The sequence below is a fragment of the Sander vitreus genome, chromosome 16, assembly GCF_031162955.1.
Source record: "Sander vitreus isolate 19-12246 chromosome 16, sanVit1, whole genome shotgun sequence".
In the NCBI taxonomy this organism is placed as follows: domain Eukaryota; kingdom Metazoa; phylum Chordata; class Actinopteri; order Perciformes; family Percidae; genus Sander; species Sander vitreus.
In genome coordinates, this window is record NC_135870.1 from 4,208,045 (window position 1) to 4,223,710 (window position 15,666).

Consider the following 15,666-nt stretch of genomic DNA (forward strand, 5'->3'; position numbering starts at 1 on the left):
TAAGTTATTTATTGCTATCGGAGTGTAAAGACCATTTCAAACAATATATACAAAAGTGGGTAACGCTTTACTTGAAGGTATCTACATAAGAGTGACATGACACACATTGTCACGTGTGACACAGTCATGACACATGAACCCTAACCATGACCATAACTTGTCATGACATCACGTTCATGACAGTGTCATGTCACTCTTATGTAGATACCTTCAAGTAAAGTGTAACCCAAAAGGGTGTATTGGAAAATGTTTCCAACCCTGCCTTTAATGTTTCAAAAATAAATGTTACCTGCAGGTGTGATTTGGTCACAGATGGCGCCCACTTCATAGCCTCTTTAAGGATCTCCCCACAACGGGCAGCAAAATCCTTCACGATGCTCTAAAAGTTTAAGATCCAATATGTCTTTGATCATTTTAAATGAATTACACATACAGACGGAGACACATTAGAAAAGAAAGTATACGGTGGGGAGTACTGAATAAGGTAAGCGATGAATTATTTGTTCTGAATAAAAACAACGTTACCTCTCTGGCTTCGTATGTATCTGGGACAGTGATTCTGTATGGCGTGTCGGGGATGTCGTAATAAGGTTGGTCTTTATGAATGTCCTGCAAAAACATCCTTATTAATGACATGGTATGACACGTGTATTCAGTATAAAGACAGACTGAAAAGGTAGATGCTACAGTGATGCATAGTAGACGTCTCTTACTGCACTGAGTGAGAGGGAAAGTGTCTGCAGGATGTCTAACATGGTCCTCAACACACGGCCGCTCCATAACAAGTGGGGGAAACTGAGGAGAGAGAGAAAATACTGTTGACGCTACTGCATTTTAAACAGTTAACCCTTGTGTTGTCTTCAGGTCAAATTCAGATATAGACATCAGAAATATGGGTTTCTTTTTTAACTACCTCATTTTAATTACCCAAAAAAACAAAACACGGATGATACCATACAACGCGCTCCGCACGTGCAACAAAAGATTGGATCTCTACTCCATCTCTACTTCACCCACCGTGGTCAGAAAGAACAGGGGAGGCACTTTGTTTCTTTGCTCCAAAGCTAATCCCCGTCACTCTCTCACTCGCTCTACCACGCACTCCCCACGCACACACACACGCCGGCCCTGCTATTCTCTCTAAGAGATCGACGCATACACCAAGGCACAAGTATAAACTTCAGGCCACTTACGTAGGCTGGAGCCCTGTGTTTCAATTATTTTCCTTGCCCCACACTGATGCAAAAATACATTTGCCAGTGATTATCTTAACTGCATATTACTCCAGTGCTGAAATAAATCCATGTCCTAGCCAGTTTTATGTCAAGTACTTAAGTTAAAATATTGATTCTCCAAAGTTCAGTTCAAAAGTCTTTAGAATAATATGCAAATGACTCGTTAAAGATGGTGAAAGGTGCCGTAGGTAACAAACTTCTTAGTCCCTCCCCCCTTTCTGCTAAAGCCCAAGACGGTCTCCTAAGCCCCGCCCCCCACAAGGGAGAATGAATGCGTGTGCGTGAGCAGTGATTGACGCGCAGTTAGACACCTCCCCTGGCCCTGATTGGTGCATCTGAACAGTTAGACACCTCCCCTGGCCCTGATTGGTGCATCTGAACAGGGAGCGGTGGATTTCTTTTTAAATGACCTGCTTCATGTAGTTCTACTGGAACATAGGGTCAGTTTCCGCAAATATGACAGAAAGTTAGTTTTAGAAGTCTTACCTACTGCACCTTTAAGCAATGACAAAAATAATCGTTAGGGACAGCCCTAGTTTTGACCCGAGAGGACAACAAGTGCATGGTCGAATGAAAGACAACACAGGGGTTAGTAAAAGAGTCGGTGTAGTATTCTGAGTAAATGTGCATGTGTACTATGGATGCCCTCTCACGTTTCAGCCAGGCCAGACAAATATTTGTCAGCCACTCTGCGGATCCTCTTGTGGATGTGGTTGAAGTTGACCAAGAGGAACTGAGCGTGGCGTTCCAGCTCCTCCTCATGGGCTTTGGTCTTTGGCTGAAAATATAACATTTCGTGAAGATTAGGTCCGCAACAAACGGCCGATTACTTTCTCAATTAATCGTTGGGTCCCATAAAAAAATCAGAAAGTAGCGCAAAATGCCCATGTGGGGATGTCATCAAATGTCTTGTTTTGTTTCAACCAACAGACCAAAGTTTAGTAAAGCTTAGTTTACAATGATATAAATCAGAGAAAAGCAACAAATCGTCACTTTTGAGGGGGTCAGCCCTATGTTCCCACATTTCTAAGAATTTCTTTTTCACTGAAAATTAGGCCCTATGTTCTCACATTTCTAAGATTTTTCTTAAAATTAGGCCCTATGTTCTCACATTTCTAAGATTTTTCTTAAAATTAGGCCCTATGTTAGGGTTACATTCCATCTGTAGTCCATTGCTACTGGTTAATAGGTTGGGTGTAATTGGCTACCAAATTGGGAGAAAAGGGGATAAAATCTGATACAGATTTATGAAAATGTGGGAACATAGGGCCTAATTTTCAGTGAAAAAAGAATTCTTAGAAATGTGGGAACATAGGGGCTCTGGGAACATAGGACTCTGGGAACATAGGCCCTGTGGGAACATAGGACTCTGGGAACATAGGCCCTCTGGGAACATAGGACTCTGGGAACATAGGGCTGTGGGAACATAGGACTCTGGGAACATAGGGCTGTGGGAACATAGGACTGTGGGAACATAGGATTCTGGGAACATAGGGCTGTGGGAACATAGGGCTGTGGGAACATAGGGCTGTGGGAACATAGGGACTCTGGGAACATAGGGCTCTGGGAACATAGGGCTCTGGGAACATAGGACTGTGGGAACATAGGGCTCTGGGAACATAGGACTGTGGGAACATAGGATTGTGGGAACATAGGGCTCTGGGAACATAGGACTCTGGGAACATAGGGCTCTGGGAACATAGGGCTCTGGGAACATAGGGCTCTGGGAACATAGGGCTCTGGGAACATAGGCATGCTCCCCTTTTGAGAAGATGGAGAATATTTAGTTATTTTTGCTGGAAAACAACAGATTATCAAAATAGTTTAGTTAGTTAGTTGTAGATTGAATTTTCTGTTAATCAACTAATCAAACAATTGTTTAAACTTGAATTAAGATACACTAGTGGTATTTACAAAGCCTTCTGCAAATAACTGTCAGGGGCACAACATGTTACAAAAAGCATCTCAGACCCTGTAGTAAAAAAATCCCCCAGAGGGTCAGAATCTAAACACCCTCTAAACAGGATACGAGTTCTTCTTCAGTGAAAACATCTTCCTTACTTTGTCAGCCATCATGTGCAGGAAGACCTCAAAAACCTTGTCGCTAACGGCAATCACACACTGCATCATGCCTGGAAAGAATTAAAATATTAAACATTAATGCATAGAATAAAAAAAAGTAATAGTACAGGTTTTATGTCTTTTTTTTTCTCCTTCTGCTTACCAGATTTATCCTTCTGTATCGCTCTGTCTTCAAAGTATCGGAACATGACCTGAAAGCGCTCAGAGTCCAGAGCGCGCAGCATCCTAACAGATAAAAATGAATAAAAAGTAGATATCAAAATATAATCACTGAACACGCTCAAGCACATAAGCCAATATATGTTTTGTGTCTGTTTTACCCGATTGTTCAAACTTTTGTTATCTGTTGTAATTTAAATAATATGGTAATTAGTATTATAATGCAAGTTGCTGAAGTACATGCTGTTTACTCGGCCCCATTGGAAATAAGGGTCTCCCTCAATGTGCCCCGAGCTTTAAATAAAGGTTTGAAATGAAATACTAGAGCTGAACGATTACAATTTTGTTTCCCCAACGATCACAATAATACTAGCCTGGAAATCCAGACCCAAATCTGAAAGATTAAGGGTCTGGCATTGAGTAATGAAAATGGCCCAACTCGAGGGGCAGCACCAAGCACGCAATTGGATAACACCACGACCAATCACAACAGTACACGGGGTGACGGAACCAGAGCCCCGTACGCTTAGCTATCAGCGGAGCTAACTGGTAGATTAAACTGTCGCCATCCGTTTAGTCTGCCTCTGGCCCGCCTACATCAGATACACCGATGTGATTGGTGCAGCTCGGCTACCAGGGCATAGTTAATGAGCATCATTACTGAATGCCAGAGTGCTGAGCTAATTCTAATTGTGATCTTGCGAGAACTCTCGATTTCCAGGGTACAATAATAGAGTAATAAGAGAAAAAAACATTATTTTGCACATAACAATTGTGCAAGTAAACTCTTTTGTCTTGTGTTCTGAAATTTTAAAAAGACATTTCAAACTGGAAAAGTATTAAGGGAAATGTCCCATCTCAAGGTGTTTTCACTGTTGATATTTCACAGCTTTTTTTTTTTTTACTTATAATTACTAGGGGTGGGAATCACCAGAGGCCTCACGATCACGATGCTTATGTCACAAAACGATATTACTGTGATTTTAAACATTTTTGCAATATTCTGCAATGTATTACCTTTTTTCCCAACTTCAAATTTTTCCCAATTCCAAATGATGTCCCCAAAAGGAAACTTTGTTAACATCTTGTTTTATCTGAAAAGATACATTTCTCTGTTTGTTCATCTCACTTCAGTTTTATTGCTGCAAAATGGGATTGTCAAGCAGACAAACTGACCAACACGTATATAATAATAATAGATTGATACTTGTGTATTGACACAGTATTGCCACGGAAAATATCGAGACGCTATGCTGTATCGATTTTGTCCCCCAACCCTTAATAAATACAATAAACGTAACATCTTTCCAAAAGACAATGAGTAATCGTGTTAAATAATCTTGATTTCAATAGTGACCAAAAATAATCTTGATTATTATTTTTCATAATCGAGCAGCCCTAATATATACGATGTAGACGTGTTGGCATACCTCATGTATTCCAATCTGTAAACAGACAGCAGATATGTGGACATGGCAAAGTCCAGTTTGTTGATGAGCGCAGCCACTTCCGGCGGAGGATCCAGCAGGTTGATGATGGTGCTACGCAGATCATTCAGCTCCCCCTGAAATACAACAATGAACCATAAACTAACGCGTACTTTACGTGAGCGTAGTTGTGCATATGTGTGTTCTCTCGTACCGCAGTGACAGTGTCATTCTTCAGTGCAGAGTTGTACTGCAGCTCTGAGCGTAAAGGTTCCCCGCTGGGAAACGTGAGCAGCGGCGATTTGGTCGCAATCTCACAAACTCCCTCGTACCATTCCTCTGGCCACAGACCTGCAGAGTTCAACAACAACAAAACTTGATGAGGAGTGGGACAGAATCTGTAGGAATATTAAAGTGCTCATATTATGCTTTTTGGCTTTTTCCCCTTTCCTTTATTGTGTTATATATTTGCACTTTTTTGTGCATGTTATAGGTTTACAAAGTGAAAAAGCCCAAAGTCCCCCCCAAAGGGACTTACCATCTCCAACAGAAAACACTGTTCACAAACTGCTCCAAACAGCTCTATTGTAGTCCAGCCTTTACTTCCATAATGAACGTGCGTCACTTTGTAACACACGTAATAATGCTCACCTAGCTGCTAGCATGGCACGTCCTCATACTCTGCTGCTGACTGGCTAGTAGTCCTTACGTAGTTACTGTCAGGGCACGCCCTCATACTCTGCTTCTGACTGGCTAGTAGTCCTTACCTAGTTACTGTCAGGGCACGCCCTCATACTCTGCTTCTGACTGGCTAGTAGTCCTTACCTATGTACTGTCAGGGCACGCCCTCATACTCTGCTTCTGACTGGCTAGTAGTCCTTACCTAGTTACTGTCAGGGCACGCCCTCATACTCTGCTTCTGACTGGCTAGTAGTCCTTACCTAGTTACTGTCAGGACACGCCTTCATACTCTGCTTCTGACTGGCTAGTAGTCCTTACGTAGTTACTGTCAGGGCACGCCCTCATACTCTGCTTCTGACTGGCTAGTAGTCCTTACCTAGCTACTGAGCATGTGCAACTCCCAACAAAGATGGAACAGAAGTGAGAGGTCTCACTCTGTAGCTAAAACAGAGAGCTCAACACACAGGGTGAAAAGAGGAGCTGCAGCAATGTGGAGTACAACAAAAATATGATGTTTTTTGAAAATTAAACCATGTAAACCTATTCTGATATAACCTCTAAATACAATTATGAACCTTAAAATGAGCATAATATGAGCACTTTAAAACTATGTCACGCCATGTGAGGGTTCGCCTTATTCAGTTCAAGATTATGCATCGCTTCTATTTAAGAGGATGGAAGAATGAAGGGGTGCCAGGAGTGGGCTTGTGAGGTGCCTAGGGTGGTGGTGTTTGAAAAATGTAATTTAAACGGTTTGCCAGATTAGATGTCTGGGGGGAGGAGGTACCTGAGCCTTCAACAGCAAATCCCATGACAACAGAGTAGAGCCAAAAGTCCCTGAAGAGCTTCTGCAGACGCGGCTTTGCTTCCTTAATTGGTGGCAACCTCTTAGTCAGCTAACAGCAGAGAAAGAAGAGGAAAAGAAAATAGATCTCTGTGGTTATGAAGTTACTGAAGAGCATTAAAGCGATATACTTCTAGGGCATCATCGTCGAGTCTTAGATGTTAAAGAAGTGGAATTACCTTTTTATAAAAAAATGTATATGTACTAGGTTTCAGAGCTGCAAAGATCAATTGATTAGTTGTCAACTATTAAACTAATCGCCAACTATTTTGATAATCGATTCATCAGTTTGAGTCATTTTTTATGATTCCAGCTTGTTAAATGTGAATATTGTTCTAGTTTCTTCTCTCCTCTGTGACAGTAAACTGAATATCTTTGAGTTGTGGACAAAAACATTTGAGGACGTCATCTCGGGCTTTGGGGAACACTGATCCACATTTTTCACCATTTTCTGACATTTTAGAGACAACAACAACAACAACAACAACTCATCCATTAATCGAGAACATATTCAACAGATTAATCAACTATGAAAATAATCGTTAGTTGCAGCCCTTCTAGGTTTCGACACTATTTGACATGCTAAATGAGGGAGGAGGTAATAAAGACAATGTGATAAAAGCTGAAAATGTTGGAAATATCCAGAGCACTTACCACTGCAATAACTGGAATTAGGACACCGAGGTTTCCAGCACTGCTTGATGCCTAAAGAGACAAAAGCGGAGAGGAGATCAGTGTGATTCAAATGAAGGGCTTGTTAAATCTGACAATTTCTGTAACTTTCCAAAACAAACACACACTTTAGTGATTGGCCAAGGGGGGCAGGGTTTGAACTTCTTCTCTCTCAAGCTCTCTTTTTTCATTCTTCACACAACTACTTCCATCACTTTCATGTTATACAACCGAGTGCAACACCATGCTGGCTCTCGAAGAGTGAGAAAGTGAGAGAGAGTGAGAAAGTGAGAGAGAGTGAGAAAGTGAGAGAGAGTGAGAGAGAGAGGAGGGGGCGGAGGGGCACGGCACTGCGGCTGCAACTTCACTTTAAAACCCCTAAACCACCAGGGCTGGCCGCAATAGTTTTGCATCAGGGCACTTTGAGAAATAATTTACACACTACAAAATATTCTAGCTGGTGTGTGTACGCTTGCATGCTTTCGATTGGCTGCACTGCACCGCAGCAAATGTTGTGTCAGAAAAAACTTTTCTTCTGTGCCAACACTGCGTTCTCATTGCTGCTGTTTGTATATGTGTGTGTGTGTGTGTGTGTGTGTGTGTGTGTGTGTGTGCGATACCTTAAGAGCCGGGCCTTTGTCTGGGGCTCTCTCACTGGCTCTCTTCCCCTCTAAACCCAGCTGAACAAAAAGCTCCAGCAGGTTGACCAGCAGCTCATCGACCATCTGCTCAGCCTGCAGGTTGGCTGCTATGTTACCCAGAGCATTTATCACAGCCAAGGAACAGTGTCTGCATACGGGAGAGGGAACATTCATTTACTAGACTCTCGGGACAAGCTGTGAATAATACAGAGGAATAGCATATTTTCCGACTTTATGCATCACTTTCATATGTACTCAACAACTCCAAAAGGACTGCAATTGTGTCATTAAACCCTTAGAGGCCCACCATAGACCCATTTTTGTCTTTTTTAGGCGGAGATAGCAGGCCAACAGAATAGGACACATAAAAGTGGTGAACAACATCTGAAAGCTGGAAACTTAAAGATTCAGTTGAGATACAGCAGTGGGGGCGTCAGACAGAGTTACGACACGCACGGAGATGAGAAGGGTATGTATGGACGTATCTAACTCTGGGGGATACGGTGAATAAGCTAAAGTCCCAATAAGTCGGCGTGTTCCTTTAAAGACGGTAATGTTGGCCGAGATCGTCTGCGGTCCTGCGGGTCTCGGAGGGTTAAGATGGTGCTCACCTGTATCCATGGTCCTTGTAGTCTTTGTTAGAGTAGACCATGGAGCTGGCTTTGACACTGATCTGCTGGAACAAATTCCACACTTCCTGGTAGATGTATTGCTAAGTGAAAAAAGAGAAAAGTAAGGAGGTTAGATAGGTCAGGGTTTACATTAGCTAAAACTCACACCGCTTTTAAATAAGTTCTGTATATGCATAAACAATAGAGTAGGGCTGCAACTAAAGCGAGCGGTATACTCGCCATTCCCGACCTGTCGTGTGACAGTGTGACGTCATGGGAGCGCCTTAACTATTACTTAACTGTAACTATTTATACTCGCGCGCGGTGGTCGCAGTACTAGTTGCAAGAAGGTGGAATGTTCGCACTTTGAATACTTCAGAATGTCTGCACAACGATTCGATGACCTACTTGGTCGGATCAAGCCTTTCATTCACCATAAAATAACTCATCTTAGCCCAGTAAGTTTACAACAGAGACTTGCAGTCCCTCTAGTCCTGGCATCCAGTACCAGTAGAATGCAGTTGCTATTGGCGCACTTGCTCAGAAAGCTTGCCCTCGAACTCGTCCATGCTGAGTGGTGCGCGACCTCTGGCCACTTTAAATCCTGGCACACCAGCGAGATCTACGTCATTTTGACGTCACATTGTCGCGCGACAGGTCGGGAACGGCGACTGTAAAGAGGCCTTAACGATTCTTTTTTATAGTTGATTATTTTCCTCTAATCGCTTAGTTGTTTCGTCAATAAAATGTTTCCCAAAAAGCCCAAGATGACGTCCTCAAATGTCTTGTTTTGTCCCCAACTCAAAGATACTCAGTTTACTGTCACAGAGGAGAGGAGAAACTAGAAGATTTTCACATTTAAGATGCTGGAATCAGAGAAGTTCTTACTAAAAAAAAAAAAAAATAAAAAAAAAATCGACTGATTAATCGATTATCAAAGTATTTGGCGATTAGTTTAAATAGTTGACAACTAATGGATTAATCTTTGCAGCTCTACAATAGAGATATTTATATATATATATTTACATTGCCTGTGATGACCATGCAGCCAAGCTGGTCTATGATGAGGACGTCTAGCTGGGAGGGAGGCTGACAGAACTTCTGCTGTAAGATCTGGAGGATGGGCTCCATTACTCTGGGGGTGTCCCGTAAAGCCACAGCGATGTGACCCAACGCCCTGATGGTGTGGTCTGGGATCAAGTGAGCGTCCCTGGGGAAGAGACGGGAACATCGATAGTGTAAACACACTCTCAAATCAAGACTTTTCATTCTCACCTGTAGCATAACATGATGCTTACTTATCGTTTTCCTGGTAGATGTAGAGACGGTTAGACAGACTGGCGAGAAAAGCTTCGACAATGACATTATCCATAGTCAGTCCGGCTTTCAGGCACCTGAGGACAGAGGGACAGATTGGAGAGTAAAGGGTGTGTTCGTATCGGTGTGTGCGTGTGTGTGTGCATCAGGTCCCTAAGAAGTGTGCCGGCCTTTGAAGCCTATTAGACATAGCAGCCAAACAGTGGGATTACAACTTCTATGTCTGTCACGTGATGCCAAAGGGCCCAAAAAGACTCAGTCAGAGGTGTAGTCTACGTGATACGCAGGTATACGCAGTATACCCACTAAGAAAGCTCCAGGATTTCCATATACCCACTTAAAGAATTATTATTCATGCACCCTGAGCAACTCTCATAGGAATGAACGGGGCTCCGCCTCGAACGCTGTATCCAGGTATTATTACATCCACGGTGCGCATACGCTGTCCAAGTGTGTGTATGTGGGCGAATTCACCTGCAGATGTTATCGATGGAGATGTCCCGCAGCTGTTCGTACATGGAGGGCTGGCTCTTCTTGCTCTGGGTACTGAGTGTGGACTGGGAATGTTCGTTGGTTACATGGATCTTTATTTCACCAGCAGCTTTGAAAACAAATGAGGATTTGTCAAGAAAACGTCAAACTGGAAATACCACTGCTATTGAATGATGTAGCGCTCAGTTACCTGGAGTGTACTGGCTGTGGTATTTGTACAGCTTCACCAGAACAGGTGAGGGCACCACCAAGAAGTCTCTCAGTGACGTGGTGACAGAGTGGGCCACCACAGGGAAGCGCTCACACAGACGACCCAAGCCCTGTGGACACAGACACGTGTGTGTGTGTATTAGTTAACAACTACGGCTGCTCTCCATCCAGGCTTTATAAAAACAAAAACAGCTGGAGCAGGCTGCAGCAGCTGTTTGTAAGTTCAAACTAAAGGCCCTGACACACCAACCCGACCGCCGACCGTCAGGAGGAAAGGCAGTCAGACTGATCAGTCTCCCCGAGGTCAAAAAAGTCCCTCGGAACACACCGACGCTACGTCGACTTGAGCGTACGTTCTGCGCGGGCACGAGACGTAATACGTCTCCACAACAGCAGGCGGAGCTAATCTGTATTGTCGCCCCAAAAAAATGAAAACCGGCAGCTGATTGGACGAACGCGTCACGTGGGTCTGGCTCCTCCCGGATTTTACAACCGAGCATAATGGCGGCTCGTTCAGAATACGATCTCGTATTTTACGAAGATAGTTCACCGAAACGTGTTTCTGAAAACATTTTAAGCGAGAAATAGGCCGTGCAGTTGCTGAATCTGTCTTCATTTTAGATCGACAAAGGTCAGTTTGAAAGATTTTCGTCCGATTTTGAGAGCCGTTCGTCACGCTAACATAAGTGCACTGATTCGCTAGTAAAGGGCCAGAACTCCACCAATCAGATTGGTCATTGATTCCGACTGCCCGCCCGCCGACCCAGCAAGTCAGGTCGGCCAAAATGAAGGCTGACGGCCCCTCCAACGGATGATGGCACGGAACACACCGAACAGACTCGAGTCACCGACCTCGCCAGATTGTCCGATGGCAGATTATCGGCTTGGTGTGCCTGACTTGCTCGGTCTGAGGGCGGGCAGTCGGACGGAAAAGTATAAATATGACACAGAGAAAGGGATAACATTTTAATACAGTATGTGACATGTTCCTGGCAAAGATTATAAGGTTAACAAAAGAATCTTCTCATTTTTCCTTTTTTTTGTTTAAAAAACAAACAAACAAGCAGTTACCTGTAAGCAGCAAATGAGGAGCGGCATGTGAGCGATGATGACTTTACTGGACGTCTTGGACTGCAGCTTCTCTGATAGTTTGGTGCAAAGGTTCTCAGCTCCTGGTGAAAACAATAAAGAGAGGGAACTTTTGCAGAGATGACCTCTGAGGCAGATGACTTCCTGTCTGAACCAAGTGATTTCTCACCCTGCTCTTCAGTAACCGCCCACACCATGAGGTCCACGCAGGCGGCGTTGGCCTGACAGCGCAGTTTGAGCGGGCTCAGTTCACTGTGGAGGTACTCGACATCGTGCAGGATCCTCTGCAGCTCCGACTGGCTGCTGCTGAACTGCTCCAGCACAAAGTCATGAACCTCCTTCACAAAGTCTGTCTGAAGGTCTGGTGAACACAGAAAAACTCATCCTTATTATTTAGTATTTTAGAAGACACATTTGTGGCCTAATTCTGGAATCATTTGAAGACAAGAGGGGGAAAACTGGGATTCTATACCTTTTAAATTGTACAGAGTGTCTCTTAGCATTTTAAATATGGCCACATACAGAGAATCACTGAAGGTTTTGTAGTAGAGACGAAGACCAGGAGTCAACTGCAAGAGAGTAGCAGAAATGTCTCAATGAACAGTTGTGTCAAAAAAAAAAAAAGACAAACATCTGTCGTGACTTAAGATTCATACCTCCAGAAGTTCTGCCAAGGAGTCATCCAGTGATTTTAGAAACGACTCCGAGACAAATAGTTCAACCTATTTGAGAGAAACAAGTGAATGAATTTCAAATTTGCATCTTGCATCAAATTCTCTTCATATCAAATGCGTCTATTCTGCCGCTGTGGGGCTGCTAACCATTTGCAGGAGCTGTCGGAGCATATCCAGAGGGACGTGAAACTCTCCAGAGCTGCTTCCGGTGAAAAGAGGGGAGACGGAGAAGCTGGAGCTGATGGTAGAGAAGTAGTACTCGGGGTCCACTGCGCTGCCATCAGGGAGGTAGGAGCCTGAGGAGGGACAGCAGAAGTATTACAAGCATGTTCCCTTAGAGAGCAGGGTTCAGCGTTAAGATTTATTTATTTTTTTCCACTTGTCCGGTTAATTTTTACTGGCCCCAATACAAATTTTCAACAAACTTTGCAAAAAACGTCGACAAACCCCCTGCCAAAAAACAGTTTTTTTGTGGTGTCAAAATCATAAAAAAAAACAAAAAAAAGCATCGAAAAAAAATGGTCAAACTTCGGAAAAAAACGTTGAAAAAACAGAAAAGAACGCAGGAAAAAAGCAGCAAATGTTGAAAAAAACGTGCCGTCATTTGCCGTTCAAATCATTCAACAAGCATTCTCCAACGGGGGGGGGGGGCAAGAGAACGAGAACGTCATTTATGATGCGATGATGCCCCGAACAGGCAAGTGGGTCGTTATATCTACTTGCCCGACGCAGCGTTTTTACTTGCCCCGGGGCCATCGGGCAACCATTATTGTTGAACCCTTGCTTCTGCTCCGGGTACTTACCCTCAAAGTACTGTGCAGAGGCGTCGGCAGGTGAGATGGGGGTCAGACATTCTCTCTCTGGACTGGCCTGAAAACACATAAAAAAGGTGTATGTGAAGACTAGGGACTGCACGATATGAGGAAAATATGCCATGTACGCTGTTGAATATCACGATAACGATATTACTTGCGATATATAAAGAGATATTAAAGTGTACTCAGTTCTGACTTTCTGTTGCTTTAAGTATTCTTCTAACATACAACAGAGTGCTTGTTGAATTTAAAACAAATACAAGGAAATCATTTCTAACATTCTTTTGTTGAACAAATTGAAGCTTGAATTGAACATAAAAGGCTTAAAAAAGAGAGTTACATTTTAATTTGCAGATTTTTAAACTGATATTTTCTTTCAACTAAACACAAAAAATCTCATAGTGCCTATCGCGATATGTTGCAGCCTTTTGTGATATCTATATTGTGCAGCCCTAGTGAAGACATGTAGGTTTTTACAGGTTAGGTTCAGGTTTGTTTCTCTCCTTTTCCCAAATAACCCATACCTGTTGGCTGGAGCCTTTACGTTTTAGAGTGTCTTCCTGATACACCGTGAGCAAAGAGCTCGGCAGGATGGAGCGGAAGTCGTTGAAGGACCGTCGGCGCGTCGCATCGCTATCATCGGCCGTAGGCGGCACGGGAGCAACCGCTCGGGGGAACAGCTTGGACAGCAGCGGCTCGTCGGTGTTGCTGTATCGGCCAAAAGCTCGGGCAACACCGAGCAGGGTGGGAACAGTGTACCTGCACAGGTATTCTGCACAGAAAAAGGGTCACGGAGGGTAGAGCAGATGAAAACAGAATCTTTGCAGAGAGTAATTTTTTTTTTTTATTTTAACCAATACCTTTCCATGACCTTTTGGCAAATTTCCATGACTATGTATTCCTGAAAATGTCAGTCGACATTATACAATAAGAATAAAAATCTGTGTTGAAGTTTCCCCCTCAGAGGTTTAACAATAAAATGAATGACAATGTATGTAGTTCATAGTGGGAGTCGTAATATCGCGCCCCGAATAGAACGGTGAGGTTAGGACGACGTGAAATACATTTATTAATCACATATTATTATGCTGTGTTATTAATAATAATAATTCCATGACTTTTCCAAAACTTTCTGGGTCTTTTTATGTTTCCAAAACCTTTCCAGGCCTGGAATTTGCATTTTTCAAATTCCATAACTTTTCCAGGTTTTTTCAAAAACGTATGAACCCTGTATTTAGCGTTTATCACAGAAGTAAAAACATATAAGATGATTCATATTAAAAACACAATAAACCACAACATTACAAGGTAATACTTTAAAAAATAAAGTGCAGACAGGTCAACTAAAAGCCTGTTTAACCCTTGTGTTGTCAACCCTTTTTTTTTATTCACCACTATCGTCAACTTATTACCACTAGTTTTACAATTTTTCTTTTTTTATTATTCATGGTGAATGAACCTCATTTCTATGGAATTATACCTCATTTTTGAGTTAAAAAAAGAAGCTGAAATTATGAATTATTTCGACAAATAGTTACAATTGAGTGGATAATAACAGACTGTCAAAGTTTAGTCAGGATACTGTTTAGAAACCATTTCATTGTTTTTTTTTCAAATGCTATAACATTTTATAAAAACTATGAAACAATATTCTACGAAGGTAGTGATCTGACCCTTCATTTTACCCGAGAAGAGCGTTGTATGGAACAATGCATGTTACTTTTGGGCAATTCGCTTGAAAGAAAACCCAAATTTCGGATGTAGAAACTTTGAAAAACAACAGGAGGGTTAAAAAGGTAGGTTTTTAACTGATTTTTAAAAGTCCACAAAAAACAGCAGACCGTAAGGGGGGGTGACAAAGGAAACAAGAGTTATGTTATGTCGGTACCTTTATCATGAGCCTCTGGATTCTTGCAGATATCTTGCAGGACCTGCATGATGTCCATGACCGCCTCCAGGATCTGACAAGGGTGTAACATCATCACATTCTCTGACTCAACCATCCACATCACCAAGACAGTATTTACAAGGTTCCTGCACATTTTCATGGACAATAGTTGAAAACTTTTCCTTTTTTTTTTAAGATTCTTTTGGGCATTTTCGGCTTTTATTTTGACAGGACAGCTGAAGACATGAAAGGGGAGAGAGAGGGAGGAATGACATGCAGCAAAGGGCCGCAGGTCGGAGTCGAACCCGGGCCCGCTGCGTCGACGAGTACACCTCTGTATATATGGGCGCCCGCGCTACCAACTGAGCTATCTGGGCGCCCTTTCCATGACTTTTCAAGGACCCATAATACAATTTCCATGACTATTCACAACGTATACACACAAACAGAACTGTGTAGTATACTTCACTCCAAATGTTTATTATTGTATGAACATAAACAGCAACCTTTTCTAATCTCTAGTAGTTGGTTACGTTCACCTTCACTTCACATACTTCAAACTACAGGCACAGTCAATACGTTGCACTTCACTTGAAAAAGTGCTTTACAAACAATTGAACATTCTGGCAATGGTTTTCAAGCATTAGGGGAAACAGAGCTTCTTAATATATTTGATTATGAACACATTTCTGGATGCAAGTCTGCAAAGAAATGTGGCAACATACGTATATGTAGTGCACATACTACATCATATTTCATGACTTGTGTCCGTCATGTATCTGTTGTTTTAGAGCCATGAAATAACAAATGTACACTTGCCTGGCGTTAT

General features: G+C 42.6%; 1 protein-coding gene across 3 annotated transcripts in view; it reads right to left on the reverse strand.

Moving 5' to 3' along the window:
• The window catches only part of pi4kaa (phosphatidylinositol 4-kinase, catalytic, alpha a), a 49,562-nt gene that overhangs the window by 26,105 nt on the left and 7,791 nt on the right, over positions 1-15,666 (reverse strand). For all 3 annotated transcript variants that reach the window (XR_013503187.1, XM_078270946.1, XM_078270945.1), the window contains exons 5-28: positions 14,838-14,910; positions 13,474-13,721; positions 12,938-13,004; positions 12,282-12,430; positions 12,117-12,182; positions 11,933-12,029; positions 11,630-11,821; positions 11,443-11,543; positions 10,352-10,481; positions 10,144-10,270; positions 9,651-9,746; positions 9,379-9,562; positions 8,353-8,453; positions 7,721-7,889; positions 7,083-7,133; positions 6,372-6,480; positions 5,118-5,254; positions 4,907-5,040; positions 3,460-3,542; positions 3,297-3,367; positions 1,889-2,013; positions 714-795; positions 526-609; positions 290-379 (exon numbers count right to left, since the gene is read on the reverse strand). Coding sequence is in view for 2 of the 3 variants with exons in the window: in XM_078270946.1 (XP_078127072.1) it covers positions 290-379; positions 526-609; positions 714-795; positions 1,889-2,013; positions 3,297-3,367; positions 3,460-3,542; positions 4,907-5,040; positions 5,118-5,254; positions 6,372-6,480; positions 7,083-7,133; positions 7,721-7,889; positions 8,353-8,453; positions 9,379-9,562; positions 9,651-9,746; positions 10,144-10,270; positions 10,352-10,481; positions 11,443-11,543; positions 11,630-11,821; positions 11,933-12,029; positions 12,117-12,182; positions 12,282-12,430; positions 12,938-13,004; positions 13,474-13,721; positions 14,838-14,910 (2,766 nt within the window). In the remaining variant the exon portion in view is untranslated. The remainder of the gene's footprint in view (positions 1-289; positions 380-525; positions 610-713; positions 796-1,888; positions 2,014-3,296; positions 3,368-3,459; positions 3,543-4,906; positions 5,041-5,117; positions 5,255-6,371; positions 6,481-7,082; positions 7,134-7,720; positions 7,890-8,352; positions 8,454-9,378; positions 9,563-9,650; positions 9,747-10,143; positions 10,271-10,351; positions 10,482-11,442; positions 11,544-11,629; positions 11,822-11,932; positions 12,030-12,116; positions 12,183-12,281; positions 12,431-12,937; positions 13,005-13,473; positions 13,722-14,837; positions 14,911-15,666) is intronic.